Source organism: Cupressus sempervirens, chromosome 11 (genome assembly GCF_028749045.1).
Source record: "Cupressus sempervirens isolate cs-2001-9-10 chromosome 11, ASM2874904v1, whole genome shotgun sequence".
NCBI classification, from domain to species: domain Eukaryota; kingdom Viridiplantae; phylum Streptophyta; class Pinopsida; order Cupressales; family Cupressaceae; genus Cupressus; species Cupressus sempervirens.
The window spans coordinates 556,913,208-556,938,310 of NC_143128.1; the positions used below are offsets into that span (position 1 = coordinate 556,913,208).

A 25,103-nucleotide genomic window follows, 5' to 3' on the forward strand; every position below is an offset into this window, starting at 1 on the left:
TTGGTCACTAAGAGCAATAATTTACTATCATCAATTTGTGTAAAAGTGACCTCATAAGGAAGGGAATAATCCATGTCCTTAGCTAAGGGTTTACCCCAAATAATAGCATTATCATCCAAAGGTTGATCAACATCATCTTTAGGAAGATGGGCCTCAATAATTTAAGAACATATTGAAGCATCACCATATGCATAAAATGATATTTATTGAAGATCACAAAGATAACTTGAAAGCAAAGATAATAACCCCATTTAAAGGAAATGCAATGACTATAAAGAAAATGTAATCTAAGAATGAACCGAATGCAAAAATAAATAAATTGTATTTTCAAAATTCAAATATATGAAATGCAATCTATATTAAAATAATTTTAATACAAAAGGAGGATCTAAATATCACAAATGCAAACAAGTATATTTAGATACACCAAGAAGATCTAACTCTAAAAGATAAGAGAGATAAAAAATATATTACTCCAAAATCAAAAAGAAGACAATGCAAAATAAGAGAAATATTAAGAAAGACCTAACTCCAAAAGAAAGGGGTAAGTGCCAAAAGAAGGTAAACACCTAATAAAATGAAAAGGGATGATTTAACGCCACAAAAAAAAAAAGAGTTGATAGAGTCGGGTTCACCAAAAGAAGGTAAACTCCTCAAACAATCTAACTCCAGGAAGAGGGGGGTTCATGTTAGGTTCACCAAAATGGTTAGGGGGGAAAGGGAGACACTTTAATAGGGTTGTAGATCACCCTTTTTTTCTAGCCACTAAGCCATTAAAATATGTACGTGAGAGAAAGAGGAGAACTTCCAAATATGATTCCTCTTATAATCCAAATTAGATTAGCTAGAACCCAAAGGAAGAAGGGTTCCAATACCAAATTCAAAATATAAAGGGAATACAATACAATGAAATGTACTCTTTGGCCTTTATAGGATAACATGAATGTAGATCTTATTATCCCCAACTGATAATGTAATAGGTCATGCTATGAATGTATGTAAGAGAGTTGTATTAGTTGTTATCTCATTGATTTCAAGTCTTAGTTGGCTAGACACTATGCTAATTTAGTAAAGTATCATATCATTAGATTGATGAAGAGGATTTGAAGAAAGTGCAATGAAGATAATACTAATATGCATGCTATTCAATGAGTACTTGAATGAGTTGTACAATGATAATGCGATGTTGGTTTGATTGTTTTATAATCATGCAATATTGTAGTATATTGAAGAACACAAGCTAATATGAATGACAAGGTTAATGAAGGAAGAATGTATTTGCAAAGTGACTACAATGTTGGCCGAGTGATTGACAGAGAAAAAGGAAATTCAATGTTGCTCGAGAAAGTCCATTACTAACCGAATGATATATTGCTTGAGTGAAACGCTATGTTTATTGAGTAACAACTGGAAGGAAAAAAGTGAAAAGATGAAATCCAAGGCTAAATTTTGATGGAAATATGGAAAGTTTGAGATGGTCAAAAGCACAAGTCAAAGATTGTACAAGATCTAGGACTGGAAAAATTCAATAAAGATTTGATGATGGAGATTGAAGAAGGATAAGGATGAGCACAAATTTCAATACAAATTTAGTTTTTCTATGTGGTTAAGTACATTGAACCTGAGATAGATGACTGTGATTAAGTGACAATAGATGAAAGAATCTTGAATCTTGAAGAATACTATTTAAGGAGATGTTCAAAACATTTTTTGTTGTTGATCATGTTGATTATACTTCTTATTGTGTTGCTAATATTTTTGTGAATGTGAAGTTTTGAGAAGAAGAACAAAGAAAAATGAATTGAGTAGAGCAAAGGAAAGTGAGGAGCAGAGTTGGTGAAAGTGAAGGTGTGAACCAACCAAGTGAGAGATCAAAAGGACAAAGAGAAAATAATAGAAATATAAATAAGCAAAGGTAATTTTTATACTTAACAAATCATTTCTAATGTTATTTTCTAACCATTGTAATAGAAAATCTCATAAAATTAAGTATGCCTAACAAGTTTTTTATATCCTATATGGTAACATTGATTAGTGATGTTTGTAAGTCCTTTAGAGTAGGCCACTCTTTAGAGAAGATGAAGGAATGATAAGGTCTAGATGATCTTTTGATTAAAATCCTCTAACAAGGTCACATACAATGTGCATGTAAACTATAACAAGGTTGGGTCCTAGTAGAGCTCACTTTAGAAGAGTGAATATTTATGGGTTGTCGGTCTCAAGTGGCTTTTCCCTTTATAGGGTTTTTGCATTAAAATATTATTGTCAAATGTGTGAATATTATCTATGTTGCAGGTTGTTTTGCATGTTTACATATTACTACAACTTGATGATAACTATGTAATTGCAAAGTTATAACTAAGGTATTTTACTGATACTCGGTTACACAAAAGAACAATAAGTTAACAACTAGAAGTAAATTGGTTGCAAGAGTTTGTTAATAAGTTGAATGTGCACAATGAGTGTTTGTTATTGATGTTTATGAAGTTGAATTGGTACTAAAGTGTTTGAATGGAGTATAGGATAACTGGACATAATTGATTCACCCTCACCCTTCTCTGTTATCTAACAGATCTAGATGCTATGTGTATACACTCAACCCAATTAAGATATATAGATCCAAGACAAAGATATGAAAGAAATAAAAATTCACCTTGAAATATGTAGAGGAAGTTGTATTTTAGCTCTAAAAGTTGCAGTTCTGAGCCTATTTCTAAATATTTGTCTTGGATTCTTGAATGAAATGACGAAAGTAATAGAACCCATTAATCATTTGACAAAGAGTAAAAAAAACTAGGTTGACCTAGAGGAAGGACATCTTTCCATGAAGTTGACATAGTTTGATGACAGTGTAACAAATTTCTCCAAAGCTTTCACAGAGTTATTTCCAGATTTGCATGTAAAATCCTTCTATCTTGCTCCTACACATAGAAATGAAGGGTTTATGTTGTTGGGTTAGATTAGGTTTACCTTTATCAAGCCCTAGGTTAAGGAATTAACTGGAAATTGAAATATAATTGATAAGGGAAATGCTTGCATGTAGTAGATCTGAATAATATCAAATGAAAGATATAATTACCTTCGAAGATGCAATTGACTTAAATGATATGTGATCAAGTATGTAAATGTAATAGCCTTGACTAAAAGAAACCACAAAGATATCAAAGAAGCCAAAACCTCATTTACATAAGTGTATGTGACATGCCATGGATGAACAATAGAATAACTTGGATGAATTGGAATGACAGATCTTCTCCTTAGAGCCAAACGCCACTGCCACCTTGAAGGAAGAAGCTTGATGCAAAAAGGAGATGTTTAGACTCAAATGCTTAAAGATGCTTGCTTGAAGAAGAATGCCTTGATTTATTGCTTGTGGATGAGATAACTTGAGGATGAGATATAAAAATAAAGCCACCAAGCCTCCTTATATACTAGTTTCTTGTAGGAAAACAACTTAGGCCGACTAGGGAGTTAAATAAACTAATTAGCAAACTCAAGGAATTTTGGGCCTCGAACCCCGCAACTACTAGGGACTAGGTCAACCTGGTCCCAAAGGATGTGATAGGAAGGCCATAGAAAGCCCTAGAAGGAGGTGCAAGTGAAACCAGAAGATAACAAACTGATTAGGAGATATGATCAAAAGGGTAGTAGAATGACACCTAGAAGAACATGTCTGAAGATGAGAGATGATGAAGAAGCATGAAATGGAATGGGAGAGGAGAAAAAAGATTGATAAACTCTAAGGAGGGATACAAGGTCTCAAAGTGGAGGGTTTCCATTTTAAGATGGTACAAACACAACTAATTTGTACAATAGTATTAATCTCAATAACATGCTAAAACTATGTTTTCTTCTCTTCTGAAACTCTGCTTACGTATCTTCATTTGCTCGCTTACCATACATGCACTTACATTTTGCCAAATCAAACAGTGTACATATATACAAGATAGGTTATTAGATTTTGCAAGGTCAACTATATCAAAAGCGTATTGCAATTGAGCTAAAACTTAATAATGAAATATAATAAGGTCCCATGTTAAAATCATTTGGACCAAAACATAAATGAAAAGGGTTGATATAAGACCAATAAAAAGAGATTTGATGGAGTTGGGTTCACCAAAAGAAGGTAAACACTTCAAACAATCTAACTCCAAGAAGAGGGGGGTTCATGTCGGGTTCACCAAAATGGCTACGGGGGAAAGGGAGACACTTTAATAGGGTTGTAGATCACCCATATTTTCTAGCCACTATGCCATTCAAATATGTACGTGAGAGAAAGAGGGAACTTCCAAACATGATTCCTCTTACAATCCAAATTAAATTAGCTATAACTCAAAGGAAGGAGGGTTCCAATACCAAATTCAAATTATAAAGGGAATACAAACAAGGAAATGTACTCTTTGGCCTTTATAGGATGACGTGAATGTAGATCTTGTTATCCCCAAGTGATAATGTAATAGGTCATGATATGAATGTATGTAAGTGAGTCATGTCAGTTGTTGTGTTGTCATTAATGTCAAGTCTTAGTTGGCTATATACTATACTAATTCAGTAAAGTACCATATCATTAGATTGATGAAGAGCATTTGAAGAAAGTGTGGTGAAGATAATACTAATAAGCATGGTATTCAATGGGTACTTGAATGAGTTGGACAATGATAATGTAATGTTGGTTTGATAGTTTTACAATCATATAATATTGTAAAATATTGAAGAACACAAGCTGAAACGAGTGACAAGGTTAATGAAGGAAGAATGTATTTGCAAAGTGACTACAATGTTGATTGAGTGATTGACAAAGAAAAGGGAAATTCAGTGTTGCCCGAGAAAGTCCAATACTGATCGAATGATATATTGCTCAAGTGAAATGTTATGTTTACTGAGTAACAATTGGAAGAACAAAAGTGAAAAGGTGGAATCTAAGGTTGACTTTTGATAGAAATATGGAAAGTTTGAGATGGTCAAAGGCACAAGTCAAAGATTGTTACAAGATCTATGACTGGAAAAAATCAATAAAGATCTAATGATGGAGATTGAAGAAGGATAATGATGAGCACAAATTCCAATGCAAATTTGTTTTTTCTATGTGGTTAAGCACATTGAACCTGAGATAGATGACTGTGATTAAGAGACATTAGATGGAATAAACTAAAATCTTGAAGAATACTATTTAAGGAGATGTTCAAATTTTTTGTTGCTGATCATGTTGATTATACTTTTGATCGTGTTTCTAATATTGTTGTGAATGCAAAGTATTGAGAAGAAGAACAAAGAAAGGTGAACTAAGTAGAGCATATGAAAGTGAGGAGCCAAGTTGGTGAAAGTGAAGGTTTGAATTAGTCAAGTGAGAGATCAAAAGGACAAAGAGCAAATAATAGAGATCTAAACAAGCAAAGGTAGTTGTTTTACTTAACAAATCATTTCTCATGTTACTTTCTAACCATTGTATTAGAAAATCTCAGAAAATCAAGTAGACCTAACAAGATTTTGAAATCCTATATGGTAATATTGATTAGTGATGTTTGTAAGTCCTTTAGAGCAAGCCACTCTTTAAACAAATCAAGGAGTGATAAGGTCTAGATATTCTTTTGGTTAAAATCCTCTAACAAGGTCACATACCATGTCCAGTAAATTGTAATAAGGTTGGGTCCTAGTAGAGCTCACTTCAAAAGAGTGAATATTTTTGGGTTGTTAGTCTTAGGTGGCTTTTCCCTTTATAGGGTTTGTACATTAAAACATTGGTGTCAAATGTGTTAATATTATTTGTGTTGCAAGTTGTTTTGCATGTTTACATATTACTGCAACTCTGTGATAACTATATAATTGCAAGGATATAACTAAGTTATTTTACTAATACTCGGTTACACAAAAGAAAAATAAGTTAAAAAATAGAAGTAAATTGGTTGCAAGAGTTAGTTAATAAGTTGGATGTGCATAATGAATGTTTGTTATTGATGTTTATGAAGTCAAATTGGTACCAAAGTATTTGAAGGGAGTATATGATAACTAGACATAATTGATTCACCCCCCTAGTTACCTAATAGATCTAGATGTTATGTGTATACATCCAACCCAATTAAGATATATAGATCTAAGATAAAGATATGAAGGCAGTAAAATATCAAAGACCCACCTTGATATATGTAGAGGAAGATGCATTTTAGCTCGAAAAGTTGTAGTTCTGAGCCTATTTCTGAATATCTGACTTGGATTCTTGAATGAAACAAAGAAAGGAACAAAATCCATAAATCATTCGAGAAGGAGGTAAAAAAGACTAGGTTGACCTAGAGGAAGGACATCTTTCCACAGAGTTGACATAGTTTGATGATAGTGTAATAAATTTATCCAAAAAGCTTTCGTAGAGTTCTTTCCAGATTTGCATGTAAAATCCTTCTATCCTGCTCCTACACATAGAAATTAATGGTTTCTATCGTTGGTTTAGATGAGGGTTTACCTTGGTCAAGCCCTAGGTTAAGGAATTATCCAAAATTTGAAATATAATTGATAAGGGAAATTCTTGCATGTAGTAGATATGAATAATATCAAATGAAAGATACAATTACCTTCAAAGATGCAATTGACTTAAATGATATGTGATCAAGTATGTAAGTGTAATAGCCTTGACTCAAAGAAACAACAAAAACATTAAAGAATCCAAAACCTCATTTGCATAAATGTATGTGACATGCCATGGATGAATAATAGAAGAACTCGGATGAATTTGAATGACATATCTTCTCCTTAGAGCCAAACTCCACTACCACCTTGAAGGAAGAAGCTTGATGCAAAAAGGACATGTTTAGACTTGAATGCTTAAAGATGCTTGCTTGAAGAAGAACGCCTTGATTTCTTTCTTGCGGATGAGATAACTTAAGGATGATATATAAAAATGAAGCCACCAAACCTCCTTATATAATAGTTTTCAGGCGGGAAAACATCTTAGGCCTATTGGGAAGTTAAATAAACTAATTGGCAAACTCAAGGACTTTTGGGCCTCGAACCCCGCAACTACCAGGGACTAGGTCAACCTAGTCCTAGAGGATGTGATGGGAAGGCCATAGAAAGCCCTAGAAGGAGGTGTAGGTGAAACTAGAAGATAACAAATTGATTAGGAGATATGATCAAAAGGGTAGCAAAGCGACACCTAGAAGAACATGTTAGAAGGTGAGAGATGATGAAGAAGCATGAAATGGAAGGGGATAGGAGAAAAGAGATTGATAAACTCTAAGGAGGGATAAAAGGTCTCAAAATGGAGTGTTTCCATTTTAAGATGGTACAAACACAACTGTTTTGTACAATAGTATTAATCTCAATAACATGCTAAAACTATGTTTTCTTCTCTTTTGAAACTCTCCTTACATATCTTCATTCGCTCGCTTACCATACATCCACTTACATTTTGCCAAATAAAACATTGTACTTATTTACAAGATAGGTTATTGGAGTTTTCAAGATCAACTATATCAAAAGCATATTGAAATTGAGTAAAAAGTTAATAATAAAATTAATAAGGTCCCATGTTAGAATCATTTAGACCAAAACATAGATTATACATAATATGGACCCAACGATATACGAGATAAACATTTAATACACAGGTCACACATTACACAAACTCGTTCAAATAATATATAAGCATTAAATGTAATACTTAAACCAAGAACATAAAGCATGATCCACTCCAACAAAGAAAGAGATCATGAACACAATGCATAACTGAATACCAAATCCATATTTATTAGGACAACTTCCATAGCCATCTCAAATGTGTAGAACACAATACTCAAAGAATAATAACACATGCTAGTTGTACCTAGAACCTTGCACACTGTGGTGAGATCCACGTGCCACATCAAAAGCCATCTCACTTGCCAAAAATCCATATCATAAGCAATCCCACCACATTTTTGGGCCATACCATAAATTGATCAAAATTGTAATACATGACAACACTAAACACTATTTTCAGATCACTAGAGACAATTTATGAATCATTAGAAAACATCACAACCAAGGCCAAAACTTGAATACACTTTAAGTCACATTCAAACATACATCTGCACATCTTTAACCTTGAGTTTTGGAGTAAAAACCTTCTAGAGAACACAAGTGAATAAATTTCATCTTTAATTCTATACCTCTATCACTTTGTTACTAAACTACATACATCTAGACCTAAGATGATAACACTGAAGCGTTGATAACCATCACTCCACCAAGATCACATAAGTTCCACTATTATTTAGTGTCGAATACTTCACTAAAAACTTTTGATGTGATCTCTAGAGCATATCAATCTTTCATTATTTTGTACTGTTAAATTAATACCTATCTTCCATTGTTTTGTACTGCACAAGGTGAAGTGTGAAGCAATTGGAACAGGTCTCAACTACTTCACATTTTGGGAGGTGATTAGCCTCGTACTAGGGTAGTTAAACATATTGATCCTTTCAATTCTAGTTGTAAGGTAAGAAAATCTAAGAAGATTAGTGCCAACCAAGTGATGAAGGGGCACTAATGCAAACAAAGGTTTAATGGTTACAAGGTTGGAGAAAGAATGCAAAAGTCCTTAAAACCCTAATGTAGCAAGAGTTATGAAGTGCAATTAAGTAGATGTGCAATGTAGGATACAAGCGTAAGCAAATGGAAATGCGGATCAAAATAGAGAAGGAAAGGAAAACTAACCTTGTGAAATCCAAACTTATAGATGAGCTATGAAACGATCTCCAAAACTCTCGATTCCCACATTCTAGACTGAAAACTATGAGATCTACAAAAATCATAAACATTTGGTTGTTTAACATAGTAACCTTTTTATGAGCAGGGTCAACTTTTTTGAATAGAGTCGATTGGCAGGGACATAGTGTGTCCTTGCTCAACAATGTCCAAATTCAAAACAATTTTTAGATCTCTAAACTTTGGCAAAAAGGGTATTAAAATTTGCAACTTGTTTCGTCTTTCAAAATTCAAAATTTGTAAGAAAAATAGTTTTGTTTGTTGATGGGGGGTTTGCCTTGGTCAAACCCCAATTTAGAAATTAACCTTGAAATTGAAGTAATTGAAATGCGAGAAATATTTAGCAAATGCACAAATTCACCTTACAATAGTAATATTTCTCAAATTGGATGCAATAAGCTCACTTCATCAATTGAATGGATCAAGAGGATGTGATTGTAGAAGAAGTGTGAAATGCAAGAGATCTCCTCTCCAATGACTTGCAAAAGGATCTCCTTGAATGTACTTGAAGATGGTTTGAATGCTTGAACACTTGAAGGATTGAAGACTTGAATGTTTGAGTGTAAGTGCATGTGATGAATGCCTGAATATGATATGTGATGCAAAATGAGGCATAAGAACAAGTTTATAAAGGGCTTGGAATAACTCTCTCCTGCAGGTCAACTATACTTTGGATTTTGCACCCCATATTAACCCAGACTTGAGACCCAAGAAACAAACCAAAAATTGGTCCCAAGTAGGGACACACTATGTTCTTGCTAACTTGGCCTAGAAACCTTCAAGATTCCCTCAAGGTCCCAAAGTAGGTCCCGGTTATAAAAACCAAGTGTTGTTTTTGAGAAAATATATTTTAGTGTGGAAAGTAGATTCTAAGTGATTAGATGAAGGAAAGAGAGGACCTAAGTGGTTAGGTCTTACCTCAAGCTTTGTGCTATAAAAATATGACCATTAAAGAGGATCTATTAGGTCCTACCCTGATTCCACCTAAGAGAAATGGGAAGAAGAGAGGAGACAAGGGGAGGAATGCAAATAAGTGATGAGTTCACATTAAATGGGTGCTAAACCATTATTAAATTGAAGTGCTTCCTATTTAAGATGGTATATGTACTACTAAATAAATACTCACCTTCCATTGTTTTGTAGCCTTAACGCAACCTTAATACTTTGGACATGTTCCTTTTTTAGACAACACCCCTTCTTTAGATATACATGAATATGTCAACACAAATTACATCTAGACTACAGTGTTTGAGCAAACCACAAACACCACTCGACTAGAGCGTTAAACATCAAGGACAACGTACAAGCAAACATATATTTATAACAAGAGTTGAACTTGATTACTTAGACTACAATTGTTACTAATGGGGTTGAAATTCACTCTCTTCAATGTTTTAAGAAAACCTATACAAAATAGAGTCGATTGGCAGGGACACAGTATGTCCTTGCTCAACAATGTCCAAATTTGAAACAATTTTTAGATCTCTAAACTTTGGCAAAAGGGTATCCAAATTTGCAGCTTGTTTTGTCTTTCAAAATCCACAATTTGTAAGAAAAATGGTTTTGTTTGTTGATGAAGGATTTTCCTTCGTCAAACCCCAATTTAGAAATTAACCTTGAAATTGAAGTAATTGAAATGTGGGAAATATATAGCAAATGCACAAATTCACCTTACAATAGTAAGATTTCTCAAATTGGATGCAATAAGCTCACTTCATCAATTGAATGGATCAAGAGGATGTGATTGTAGAAGAAGTCTGAAACACACGAGATCTCCTCTCTAATGGCTTTCAAAAGGATTTCCTTGAATGTACTTGAAGATGGTTTGAATGCTTAAACACTTGAAGGCTTGAAGACTTGAATGTTTGAGTGTAAGTGCATGTGATGAATGCTTGAATATGACATGAGATGCAAAATGAGGCAAATGGACAAGTTTATAAAGGGCTTGGAATAACTCTCTCTTGTAGGTCGACTATACTTCAAATTTTGCACCCCATATTAACCTAGACATGAGACCCAATAAACAAACAAAGAATAGGTGACAACTAGGGACACACTATGTTCTTGGTAACCTAGCCCAGAAACCTTCAGGATTCCCTCGAGGTCCCAAAACAGGTCCTGGTTATTAAAAACCAAGTGTTGTTTTTGAGAAAATATATATTTAGTACGGAAAGTAGATTCCAATTGATTAGATGAAGGAAAGGGAGGACCTAAGAGGTTGGATCCTACATCGAGCTTTGTGCTATGAAAATATGACCATTAAAGAGGATCTATTAGGTCCTACCTTGATTCCACCTAGGAGAAATGGGAAGAAGAGAGAAGAAAAGGAGAGGAATGCAAATAAGTGATAACTTCACATTAGATGGGTGCTAAACCATTATTAAATTGAAGTGCTTCCTATTTAAGATGGTATATGTACCACTAAATAAGTACTCATCTTCCATTGTTTTGTAGCCTTAACGCAACCTTAATACTCTGGACTTGTTCTTCTTTTAGACAACACCCCTTCTTCAAATATATAATGAATATGTCAACACAAATTACATCTAGACTATAGTGTTTGAGCAAACCACAAACACCACTCGACTAGAGTGTTAAACATTGAGGACAACATACAAACAAACATATATTTATAACAAGAGTTGAACTTGATTAGTTAGACTGCAATTGTTGCTAATGGGGTTGAAATTCACCCTCTTCAATATTTTAAGAACACCTATAAAAAAATAGAGTCGATTGGCAGGGACACAACGTGTCCTTGCTCAACAATGTCCAAATTTGAAACAATTTTCAGATCTCTAAACTTTGGTGAAAAGGGTATCCAAATTTGCAACTTGTTTCATCTTTTAAAATCCATAATTTGTGAGAAAAATGGTTTTGTTTTTAGATGGGGGGTTTGCCTTGGTCAAACCCCAATTTAGAATTTCACCTTGAAATTGAAGTAGTTGAAATGCTAGAAATGTAGAGCAAATGCACAAATTCACCTTACAATAGTAAGATTTCTCAAATTGGATGCAATAAGCTCACTTCATCAATTGAATGGAATACGAGGATGTGATTGTAGAAGAAGTGTGAAATGTAGGAGATCTCCTTGAATGTACTTGAAGATGGTTTGAATGCTTGAACACTCAAAGGCTTGAAGACTTGAATGTTTGAGTGTAAGCGTATGTGATGAATGCTTGAATATGATATGAGATGCAAAATGAGACAAATGGACAAGTTTATAAAGGGCTTGAAATAACTCTCTCTTGCATGTCAACTATACTTTGGATTTTGCACCCCATATTAACCCAGACTCAGGACCCAATAAATAAACCAAGAATAGGTCCCAAGTAGGGACATACTACATCCTTGCTAACTTGGCTCAGAAACCTTCACGATTCCCTTGAGGTCCTAAAATAGGTACCAGTTATAAAAAATCGAGTGTTGTTTTTGAGAAAATCTATTTTAGTGCGGATATTCTACCCATTATTTTGCCCCCTACTATTCTAAGGGATCATTCGATTATTCTACCCATTATTTTAGTAGATTCCAAGTGATTAGATGGAGGAAAGGGAGGACCTAAGTGGTTAGATCCTACCTCAAGCTTTTTGCTATGAAAATATGACCATTAAAGAGGATCTATTAGGTCCTACCCTGATTCCGCCTAGGAGAAATGAGAAGAAGAGAGAAGAGAAGGGGAGGATTGCAAATAAGTGATGTCTTTACATTAAATGGGTGCTAAACCATCATTAAATTGAAGTGTTTCCTATTTAAGATGGTATATGTACTACTAAATAAATACTCATCTTCCATTATTTTGTAGCATTAACGCAACCTTAATACTCTGGACCAGTTGCCCTCTTTTAGATAACGTCCCTTCTTTAGATATACATGAATGTGTCAACAAAAAATACATCTAGACTACAATGTTTGAGCAAACCACAAACACCACTTGACTAGACCGCTAAACAACAAGGACAACATAGAAACAAACATATATTTATAACAAGAGTTGAACTTGATTGCTTAGACTGTAATTGTTGCCAGTGGGGTTGAAATTCACTCTCTTCAATATTTTAAGAACACCTATAAAAAATCTAGTTGAATTTCAAAGTTCAAATTATCTTTAATTGGACTAATATAACAAATTTTGAATAAAGATCAAAGCTTAGAAACAAATCTACATTGATCAAATGATATAATTGTTTTGTCGATGTTATTATACTACTCCCAAAAATGCTTTGTGACAACTCTTGATAACCCTAGCATATTCTTAAAACATTTCAAAATGAATAAATACATGTTCTTAAATATAAGAAAACACAAAAAGCAAGCAAATTTGTATTAGGTTGGTAGTTGGTAGAAGGGAGTTGTCTAAATTCAATGAGATTTTGAATTATAAACTTGAAGAGTACATATTGCAATACCCCAATTCATAATAGACCCCAAACATTAAACATTAAAGCAGAGACATGGCTATGAATTTTTCACCATTAAAGATAAAAGCTTGCATGAGGGTTACGTACTGGAAGGAGAAATGATTGAGTTGCTTCTATTTTTCATGAAGTGGAAAGGAAAAGGTCAAGATTTTTCTGATGGTATTAACATAATGATAAACATCGATCATCTTTCCCATTGTTTGGTGAAACTACCTCATAATCTTAATTAGCAAAATGCAGGGAAGGGGGCTAAATTGAGAATGCGGTGATGGGAAAGAGGAATGTTGACTGAGTGGGGATGGAAAATAGTATAGATTCACGTGACCTAGCGCTACAAATACAAAGGAAATCTCAGATTCGCCGAGGTTGAAAGTCAGCGTGAAGTTAAAATCCAGAAATTGCAGCGCAGATGAAGTAGATTTTGTGGCAGAAGGGTTAGGGAGAGTGAGGCGCAGGCAGGGCATTTAGCTGTGCAGGCGGAAAGAGGAAGCAAATGGAGGAGGATAGTTTTAGGCTTGGGCCGGGGCTTCTCCTGGATGACCATGAACGCCATGAAATGGTGGTTTTCAGAGACGACGAGGATGAGGAGGAGAAACTTGTGGAATGCCCAAGTGCCAGCTCTAATGAGCATGATATGGATTCGGATGCAGATGGAGAGGTTGCTGGTAGCGGCGGTGCTCACATGGTGGCAGGTAACAACAGCAATTCATTGCAGCCCACGATCTTGGACCCTATACCGTACACATCCAACCAATTTTACACTTTTAACAGAGAATCGCACCATCTGATGGTGCACTGCATTCTCGAAGGGCGATTTGCGACCCCGGAGGAGATCCGCAGCGCGACGCCTCCGCAAGTGCTAGCGTCATGGCGGAGCGTTTGGAAGGACAGGAATGAGGATACTGCTTACTTGACGGGGTGGAAACGCATCCAGGACAAGCTCCAGGCGCACATCGATGAACATGGCAATGAGGTACTGTACTTCAAGAACAATTCACAGCAATATGTTTCTCACATTAACCAGTGGCAGGATATCGTCATGTCGTTTCACGGCGATGCGGATTTGAAGCACCTAGGGCTTAAGGAAACCATCGAGCGGATAAAGCAGGTTTGGACTGTGGGCGCCAAGTTCTATGGCATCCCGGAGACGTTTATTAGGGTTTGCATTGCGTCCTGCGTTGTGTGCTGCTCGGACGTGGCCGCATCGGCCCCGCGAAATAAGAGGCGTAGGTTCGAATACACGGATTCGTTCGAGGTACCCGCGAAGGAGGTGCCACAGAATCTGCAGCAGCTAGCAGCCAAGCACAAGGTCGTTCTTTGCATCAGGCAGAAGTATATCCGTTACAAACCCTTCATGGCGGAGGTTAAGGATTATGCTTGTCACAGGGCCGGTGAGCCCAATACGAAGCGATCTGGGGTTTTGAAGAGGGAGAGGTATACTTCCAAGAGATGTGGCTGTGGGTTCCGGATCAGGGCAATTGTTCCTATTACTAACTATAATGAGAAAGATAAGACGTTTTCTTATCAGGAAGAGGGGAAGGCCATTTTCAAGCTCTATGCAGTGCATTCGGGCCACGAGCCTGGGCCGCATGAAGGGAGCGCGAGGATTATACATCGGTTTGTTGGGCAGGGTAGTTTGGTGGAACAGGATCAGGTTTACGCTAATGATGATTCCGCAGATGCGTATGCCTTGATTCGGAAGGACGATGCAGATTCTCGGATGTCTGTTCTTCAGCAGGTGCATGAGCTTAGGATGGAGATAGGGTTTTTGGAGTCCAAGATCGCCAACATGTCGCACGAGTCGTTGGCTTCCTTGTCTCAGGATCTCTGTGAAATTACCCGGAGGCTGAGAAGTGTGGACGAGTTGCACAGGCCCACAGAAATGCTGATGGGTAAGGCACACGCTGACGACGTTCTTGTTACAAACCCTGGGCTGGAGGAATGGGGAGAGCATCACCATCATCATGATCATCACCATCGGCGCCAGCATTGCAGTGATGTCAAACCAGGGGAAGAAGACGATGACGACATTATTGGGGGAGACAATGGAGCATTTGGCATTGCAGAGTGGCAGAGACAAAGACTTGGGTGCAGTTCAAAAACAGATGTGGTGCTTCGAGATGATGGTCATACCGACAAGTGGATTGACTCTGTCAAAGAGGCATGCCCTGAGTTTGATGAAAAGAGCATCCTTGTTTGTGAAGATTCTAAACTCTGTAAGCCTATCCGGCAGGATAGTAGCATTGTTGGAGATGGAAGCTTAGTGGCGATGCATGTGGATGGTTTCTACCAAGACAATGCTAAGTGGTATGAAGGGATGCCTTGTGGCCTGGATCCAAATGCAGTTTGTGGGGATGATTTAACTCACACTGTTCAAGATGGATTTAGGCATGGTGGCATTGCCTAAACAATATTGAAGAGTTCTTGATGTAGAATGATCAGTAGGAAGATAATTTATATGGAAAGGGTTTGTTAGAGCAGGCAATCCTTTAAGCTTCAACCATTTTAGAAAAAATCCCTTTTTCTGTTGTAAATGGCAGTTATCCTTCCATTGTTGGTTTCTATCGCAGAATGCCTTTTGTTGCGATTTTTCTACTTTGTACTTCATCAGTCTTGTCATCATCTAACTTCAGATGTTGGAATTTTCCATCCGACAGATTTACATAGTATATCTCTTCTCCTTGTTTATATATTCTTACATACTTCCCGTTTGCTATGGGATTGCTTGCACATCCGTCTTTTGGCTTTATTCTTATACTCCTTGCCGAAAGTCTTCACTTGACAAATTTTCTTCTATATGTCAGATGTAATTCCTGCAAGCTGCGCAGTATATCTCAAGCAGGAAAAGTTTTTCTGGAGAAGGCGTATCTTGAGATTTGTCACTTACCACCGGGGAAATGATAAATTTGTGATTGAACTCTCTGCTTTATGCATTAATATATGCAATTTTCTTGTTGAGTTTTTTCCCCCAAAATTCAAGTTACTGGAGCACAATTTTTTTGGAACATTTCTTGTAATAGTGATAATAATTTCTTGGTCAAAGCTTCCTTGATATCTGGTTTTAGAAGATTTGATTGTTCTGATTATTCATTCAACTACTAAGATGACCTTTCTGATTCTAAAAGACACCAAATGGATTATGCATATGTTGGAATTTTCCATCCTACAGATTTACATAGTATATCCCTTCTCCTTGTTTATACGTTCATACATCCTTCCCTTCTGTTACGGGGTTGCTTGCAGAGACATCTTTTGAATTTTTTCTTACCAAAAATTTTCACTTGAATTTGTTTCTTCTATATGTCATATGTGTAATTCCAGTGAGCTGGGCAGTATATCTCAAGCAGGAAAAGTTTTTCTGGAGAGGGCATATCTTGAGAATTGTCACTTATCACGAGGGAAACAATAAAATTGTGATTGGACTCTGTTTTATACATTAATATATGCATTTTTCTTTTTGAAACTTTCCCCCCAAAAGTTCAAGTTACTGAAACTCAATTTTTTTGGAACATTTCTTGTAAGATTGTTAACAATTTAATGCTCAAAGCTTCCTTGAGATCTAGTTTTAGAAGATTTGATGGTTCTGATTATTGATTCAACTACTAAGATGAGTTTTTGGGTTGTAAAAGACACCAAATGGATTATGCAAAGAATTTAAAATATAGCCATTTACTGTTATGTCGCTCGTCTGATTGGCGGACAGAACTACAAAAGGCAGTAGTTGTTATTATTCATGCTGTGTCTATATTAAAATGCTATTCGTTGTAAAAGACAATTTGTGTTGTTTTGTTGTTATTGAGCTGTTATATTGTCTTGTTATAATTTATAAGGTCATTGTTTTGTTGTCAAAAGTTTTTCCCAACAAGAGTAGTTAAAGCTCCTTTTTGAAAGTTGTACATTCACAAGCCACCACACACAGAGAAGTTTTAATTTACCATCATTGACAAAAATGGGTTATTTGTGTTGCCTTCTTATAAAATAAAATAAAATGCTTTTATTACCAAGCAAATCATTGTCTTCCATGTTCTCTATGATGTGTCAAAAGAGGTGAGTCAGGTGTGAAGAATCACATATGTTAGAAAGGTAAGTTATTAGTATGCGAGTTAAGTGCAATGTTGTAGATGTTTGAGCCTTTTCTCCTAATACAGGGAAAAAACTTTGTTTAGATAATGTTTTTTGTTGGTTTTATTTGACAAGGTTTAGAAAGATATTTTGTTGGTTTTATTTGGCAAGCCTTTGAAGGATATTTTGTTGGTTTTAGTTGGCAAGGTTTTGCAAGATATTTCTATAGATTTCGGAGTTGCACAATTTTGTGAAGATATGCAATCAAATTTTCATTATGGAAATGCAACCAAATTCTAGTGTTTGACAAGCAATTTGAAACAGCATCTGATTCTTTTGTAGCTCATTGGATCTTCCTTATAACTCCAAATGCCAAGCTCATTTGGCGATTGTTACCCCCTGCCAGTACCCAGTTCAAGGGTTACATGGTTGGAGATTGCTTCTCAGTACCTTGGCCTTGGGCAAAATGCTTTACTTCATAAATTAGGGAAAATCATGCAGCTCCAGCTTTCCAGACGAGAGAACAGGAATGGGAAATTTGAAAACATTATATTGGATTACGAGAGTGCAGAAATGTTTGAATGTCAGCTTGCATGTCTGTAGAGTATCTGACACATGATAAATGAAAATCATGATTCTGAAAAATGGTTAGGTGGAGGCAAAAAATTTCTGTAGAAATATCTGTGTCATGTAAACAAATTTCAAGAACTTACTGAGAAGCCTATTTGTGAAAAATTGATTGGCAGCTTTCAAGTCAAAGATTTGCGAAAAATTAATTGAGAGCTGTCAAGTCAAAGATTTATATTGCTAATATCAGTACAATTTGACACTTTGTGAAGATTCTGAATGTTGTTGAGGTGCAGACAGATATTTGTTCTGGAATCTTATCTAAAATAAGTTGGATGAAACCCATGTCCTGCCCAGTAATACTTTCTTCTATCATGTAGTAAGCATCAAGTACAAGGGATCAAGGTAGCTGAGAATTATAGAAGGCACAGATGTAACATAATTGGACTACAACTACAATTGATGTAAATTATTGTATTTATGTATAAATTGCACCAGAACCCAGTTTATTAGTTGACCTATTGCTGTTTAACTCTATTAGAAGCATTCAGTTCCAGAAAATTGAATCAATATATTTTTAAAATGACAAAGGATTTATGTCATGTTTTACACCAAATTGTTGGAAATCTTCTGTTTGAATTTTGAAGGACTAAGTGGTTGGTGCACAGATTAAGCCTTTATACCAGTCTATCAAGTATTGAATCCATCAGCTGATTTGAACGGTCTTCCCCTAGTCTGTGGGTGGATGATGCAACAGTTTACAAATTGAAATGATTCTGGTTTCGTGGATTTGTCTTGTGTAATCTACTCTTCAAAGCTCAGTTTGATATAATTATGAGGTGAAGATAGAATTAATGGACTTGTGTTGTCAATTTGTGATTTCTCTGGAGTGCCCTAAAGTCCATGTGATGCTGGGGGTAAGTATTGAGAACTCTTCTATGAATGTATTGTTGCTGACATTGACTATTTGAAAATCCTGAGTGCTGAGGTGGATTTCAACTCTTATATCATTGGCTTGCTCAGAGCTTCCAGGTTTTGTATATTGATTTATCATTTTGTGAGAAATCTATAGACGGCAGTTGCAACAGTTTTATATCCAAGGTACTTGTCTGCCATTTGAATATCTAGAAATTTAGAACACAATTTTCATAATAATTTAAGTGCACATTTGAATGTCTCTTCTCGCCTAGCTTAGCAATAAATGGTTAGTAACAATTATGCTAACCTATTTCAACCCCATAGGTTACAGCTTACTATAAATCAGTGTTACGGGACTTGGACTCGCCTCTGACTCAGAAAGTCAAAATCTGACTCGGCGACCGGACTTGGCCAGGACTCGGCAAGGACTCGAAAAATCATACAAGTATAATAACGAACTTTTGAAGGAAAAAATTGAATAACATAATATAAAGTTGAAGATTTAAGATTCAAGATTCAATCCTTAATAGATTCTTGACATGCCACATCATTTTCAGAATTCATATACATTGTAAAAAACATCTTCCAGAAATCTTTATCTTTTTAAATTTTTTAAAAATTTTTAAAAATTATAAAAAAAAAAAAAAAAAAAGAGTCCTGGGCTCTGGACTCGCCCAGGGCTTGGCAGAGTCCTTGGACTCAGCGAGTCCATGTGGACTCTGCCAGGACTCGGTCGAGTCCGAGTCCAGAGGCAGATTGCCTCGGAAACATGGACTCTGCCTCGGACTCGCAGAGTCTTGGCATGACTCGGCGAGTCCCGTAACACTGCTATAAATAAAGAAGCAAAGCTCTAAATGATCATGGTGGGATGTGGAGCATCTTGAAGTTGCAATGAGATAAGGTGAAAATTGATTAAATGGAGCAAGAGCTTAATTAATGATTCATTTATGCTCATGTCATAGTAGGGGCCAATTAAGTCACGACTTAAGTCTTTCCAAGGCCATGGTGGTGAATTATTAATTGTGAGGCAAATATTATTATTTGCCCAAGTTGCCAAAACTGAACAATTAGAAGAAGAAAGCTGATAGTTTTTTTGGAGGCACTATAAAGAAGTGATGGGGAATAATTAGGCATTCTATCTATCAGTCTTTGTAATCAGTTTTCTCTGCAAGAATTGCATTTTGCTTTTCAGGACAAAATCCTTGAAAGTTGCATGCTTGGAGGCAACCCAAGGCACATTTCAAGGCATGTTTCATGCTTTTTCATTCAGCCATGCAGTATAGAAGCAGCCCAGCAAGTTAATGGATTAGTTTCAACATTATTTAGGCAGAAGTAAGCTTGAATGGCTACAGAATTTTAAGGTGTCCATTTAGAAGTCTATCTGTCATGAAGAAATCACAGCTTTTTGCAACTACAGAGATTGCAGCACATGAAGGCACCATAATTAGTTTAATTGCAGGTATGCAACTAATTGAGATAATCTTCCTTATCAAGTGATAAGATTAGTGATTGATAGTTTCAATCTTGGAGGATTCATTTGCAAGCTCTGAATGTGTAACTTGATTTCCCAATTTCAATTGGAGGTATATCACTTTTGATTGTCAATGCATCTATTCTCCATCTGCATTTTTTGGGCTTTCTTTTCTGTAACAAATCGCACCGTTGTTGCTGTGAGACAAGTAATATATAAACAAGTAATACAAATTACAATAAGTTGTATTAAATCCAATGAAAGGATATTTCAGGGGTACTAGAGCTACAAATCCTGCCAGCCTGTGGGGTTTATCAGTGCATGACAGATATTTCAGTTGCATGTTAGTTAGAAGCAGTTTATGAAGAGGGTTACCATTGCATGTAATTTCTGAGCACTCCTGGTTAGTGGATTTATGTTGCACATCAGTTTGAATAGATTCCATGTACCCTAGAGTGGTAGAAATCCACAAATATTTACAGCAAAAGCAGGTTAGGTTAGCAAGCAGAAGATGTTGAGGATAATTCCGTTGTTGAAGAAATGGGTAAGAGAAGAGTAGAAAGGTCACCAAGGGCAATTTAAATTCAGCTCAACAATTTCTTGAACAACTTTGCCCAATAACAACAACCACCATGGCATAGTCGAGGTAGTGAGCATAGCAGGAGCGATGCAGGGCGTGACAATCAGGATAGAACAACTTCTGATGTTGTGAGGATAACATATACAAAATGAATACAATGTCTGATTGACCACGACATCCTACATTTTTACCTATGCATTTTGAAAGAGAAACAATTCTAGAGGTGGAGGAAGAAGAAACTGATATTACCGTGGATGTCATGGTGGCATATGGATTTCCAGCCAATGTAAGACAAGTGATGAATTTTAATCAGTTTATGAACCAATGAAAAGACAAGGCTAGATACCATATGGAAAGGCAAGACGTGAGGCCTTAGAGGGGAAGTTAGGCAAGCTACTCAACATGTAGTGTTTAAGGATGCATTACATAAGATTTCTCTACCGACATTTGATGGAAGTAGAAAGATAACAGCCATGTCATGTGTACATAAATTAGATAGGTTCTTAGTACTCAAACCCATGGAGGAAAATAATGATATACAGTTTGGTGCAATGCACTTGGAGGGAGTGGCATATGACTGGTGGCACCACAAATTAGTATCTAAAAATTATGCCATGATACACTCCTATGAAGAAATTTTTAACAAGTTGATTACTAGCTTTGATGGAAAAGATGTAGAGGTCTACTACAGGGACTTGACTTGTCTCGAACATATATGAAAAAAGGAGGTCATGATGCTATTTGTAGAAGGATTGAGTGACAGACTGAAAGGATTGATAAAGGCATATAGGCCTAATAACTTGTATGATGCCATTGGGTTAGCTCAAGGTCACACCTTCTTCTTAGCCACACAAGAAGAACCTTAGGAATCAGAAATCAGATGACGAGTTAGATGGGAAGTTCCTAATCAGCCTAAGGTTACATCTCCTAAGGTAGAAAAAGAGTCACGAAGAAGGAATCTTTGTTTTTCTTGAAAAGAACCTTGGGAACCAGGACACTTGTGTCTTGGTAAGGGTAAGACACATTCTACTGAGGAGATTTCTGATGTGGACATCGATGAGGATAGTGGGCATAATGGCAAGATTTGAGGTACCCTTGCATCCCTATTTGGTGATTCTAGAAATCATCTTTTTGTGCTAAAAGAGATTGTCAAAGGACAGGTAGTTATGTGTATGCTGGACAACGGTGCTACAAATAACTTTATTGATGAGGACTTTGTAAACAAGGAAGGACTAAGAGTAGATGGCTTTGCTGTATTCAACAACATATTGGTGGATGGATCCAAAACCAGTTGCACAAGAAAAATACTTATGTTGGGCATACAATTAGATGATTACACATCTGATGGTGAATTTGGTAGGTATTGGTTGAACAAAATAGTATTGGGAGTACCATGGTTGAAATCCCTTGGAAGACACAACCAGGATTTCAACAACATGGAGCTATAATATACTCATGGAGGTAAACAAATTGTGCTAAATCTTTAAAAAATGAAAAACCCATGGAGGTAAACAAATTGTGCTAAATCTTTAAAAAATGAAAAACCCATGGAGGTAAAACAAATCGTGCTAAATCTTTAAAAAATGAAAAACCCATGGAGGTAAACAAATTGTGCTAAATCTAAAAAAAATGAAAAACCAAAAGTTGTGGCAGCAAGTGTATGCAACCTCACCTTGATGATGAAAATACCATTGGGAGGCATGAGGATAAATCATATTATCCCAATGATGACAAAAGTAAAATATTTCCTTGTATTCATGATATGGAAGCCTTGGAACATGATACTAACAACCGGATAAGGTCTTCAGGGGATGATATTTCATGCTTAGCAATGGGATTTAATAGAGGTATACATTCCGACAATTCATTGGCAGCAAAGATCACACCATTATTTTATATTTGATTTGATCATTGCTCTTCATGGAGAAGGGTCTGTAAATGCTGTTATTAGCTTCCATCTGAGTAATGATGTATAGGGCGATGGTTTGGTTTTACAGACAAAGATGTGTTGTCAAATTTGGGTGACCTAGATAATCCTTTTTTCTTTGGGAAGTGGTATAGTATTGGAGCTACATTTCTTCTTGACTTGGAGACTGTTGCCTTCATCATATGGAGTAATGCACTTCTTTGGTTATAAGCTGTTCTGATTTATAACAACAATACGGGGTGGATTGCAACTAGACAAGATATTGCTTCTTCATTTGGTACAACAGGTTCAGCATTTTGGTTTGGTATTTGGGTATTGATTTGCTGCATGCATTGTCACACATACACCCTATGTTTTTGGTTCATGCTTTGTGGTGTTTGGCCATTTATATCAAAATGGAGCATTGGATTGCCTGGTGTTTGTTTGAGGATGAGCAATCCTAAGAATGGAGACTACAATGTCCTTTTTTGCCTTGATTAGCAATAAATAGTTTTTTATTTTTATGTTATCTTATTTTAATCCCACAGGTTCATTCAATAAATAAAGGGACAAAACAATAAATGGTCATGGTGGTATGTTGAGCTTTTTGAAGTCGCAGGAAAATAAGGTGGAAATTGATTAAATGGAGGAAAAAGCTTAATTAATGATTCGTTTATAGTAATTTCAGAACAGGGGTCAACTTAAGTTATGACATAAGTCTTTCTTAGGCCATGGTAGCAAATTACTAAATGTGAGGCAAACATTATTATTTGCTTAAGTTTCGAAAATTAAAGAATTAGAAGAAAAAAGCTGATAGCTTTTTTGGAGGCTCATGGGGAATAATTAGGCATTCTACCTCAATCTTAGTAATGAATTGCATTCTGCTTTTTAGGATGCAACCCTTGAAAGGTGCATGCTTCAACAAAATGCCAGACATATTTCATGATTTTTCATTCAGCTGTACATATGCAGGCAGCTGCAGCAAGCTTTGGGATTAGTTCCAATGTTATTTCGCAAAAGTAAGCTTGAACAGCTACAAGAATTCAAAACATCCATTTAGAAGTAAATCTCTCTTGAAGGAATCACAACTTTTTACAACCATGGCGATTGTACAACATGAAGGTGCCGTAAATAATTAAATTGCAGGTCTGCAACTAATTGAAAAAATCTTCATTATCCAGTGATCAGGTTAGTGATTGATTCTTTCAATCTTCGTGTCATCCTTTGCAAGCTCTAAATGTGGAACTTGATTTCCCAATTTATTATTGTTGATTGTCAATGAATCTATTTTCCATCTGTATTTCTTTGGCTTTTTTGATGTAATAAATCTAGGGTAACACAAGCCTTGGGTATGTCTGGGGACAAAGGGACTCATTCTTGGGACGTCAAGGGGGCAGGGGGTGATGTATGCTATACATATAGAACTTGAAATGCTAGTTATTATGAAATGATGTTTTTGTATAAAATATCGAATTGAAATACTTGAACATAGAAAAATTGAAACACAAACCAAACAATTGAACATAGTACATACCCAATACTAACATCCAAAAATCAAAATTCAAATAGAAATCCAAGTACCCATCCTGGTGGCAGCATGGTTGCGGATGGCAAAAGTGGGGTACTTGGGTACTTTGATGTTTTAGAGGGGGTGCAAGTCCTTGGGTTTCACTGATTAAATTAACCCCTTGTTGCTGTGTGACAAGTTATCTTAGCAAGTAATACATTTTACAATAAGTTGCACTAAATCTGAGGAAAGGATATTTCATACATGAGGAAGGTCTTAGCACCAATGTTATTTCGGCAAAAGTAAGCTTGAACAGCTACAACAATTCAAAATGTTCATTTAGAAGTCAATATCTCTTGAAGGAATCACAACTTTTTACAACCATGGCGATCGTACAACATGAAGGTGCCATAAATAATTAAATTGCAGGTCTGCAACTAATTGAGAAAATCTTCCTTATCCAGTGATCAGGTCAGTGATTGATTCTTTCAGTCTTGGTGTCATCCTTTGCAAGTTCTAGATGTGGAACTTGATTTTCCAATTTATTATTGTTGATTGTTAATGAATCTGTTTTCCATCTGTATTTCTTGGGCTTTTTTGATGTAATACATCTAGTGTAACACAAGCCTTGGGTTATGTCTGGACGAGTTTCCAGAATAAGGGGGACAAAGGGACTCATTTTTGGGATGGCAAGGGGGCAGGGGATGATGTATACTATACATATAGAACTTGAAATGCTAGTTATTATGAAATGATGTTTTTGTATCAAATACCAAATTGAAAAATTTGAACATGGAAAAATTGCAACACAAACCAAACAATTGAACATGGTACATACCCAATAGTAACATTCAAAAATCAAAATTCAAATAGAAATTCGAGTACCCATCCTGGTGGCAGCATGGTTGTGGAATGGCAGAAGTGGGGTACTTGGG

At 35.9% G+C, this 25,103-nt stretch overlaps 1 protein-coding gene across 1 annotated transcript; it reads left to right on the forward strand.

Annotated features, from left to right (window-relative positions):
• The first annotated feature begins 13,247 nt into the window (after window positions 1-13,247).
• On the forward strand, window positions 13,248-16,131 carry LOC149530848 (uncharacterized). The gene is made up of 2 exons (XM_089808092.1): window positions 13,248-15,823; window positions 15,962-16,131. Exon 1 carries the CDS (start codon window positions 13,651-13,653, stop codon window positions 15,562-15,564), a length of 1,914 nt encoding a protein of 637 aa, XP_089664218.1. The 5' UTR covers window positions 13,248-13,650; the 3' UTR covers window positions 15,565-15,823; window positions 15,962-16,131.
• The last annotated feature ends 8,972 nt before the right edge of the window (window positions 16,132-25,103 follow it).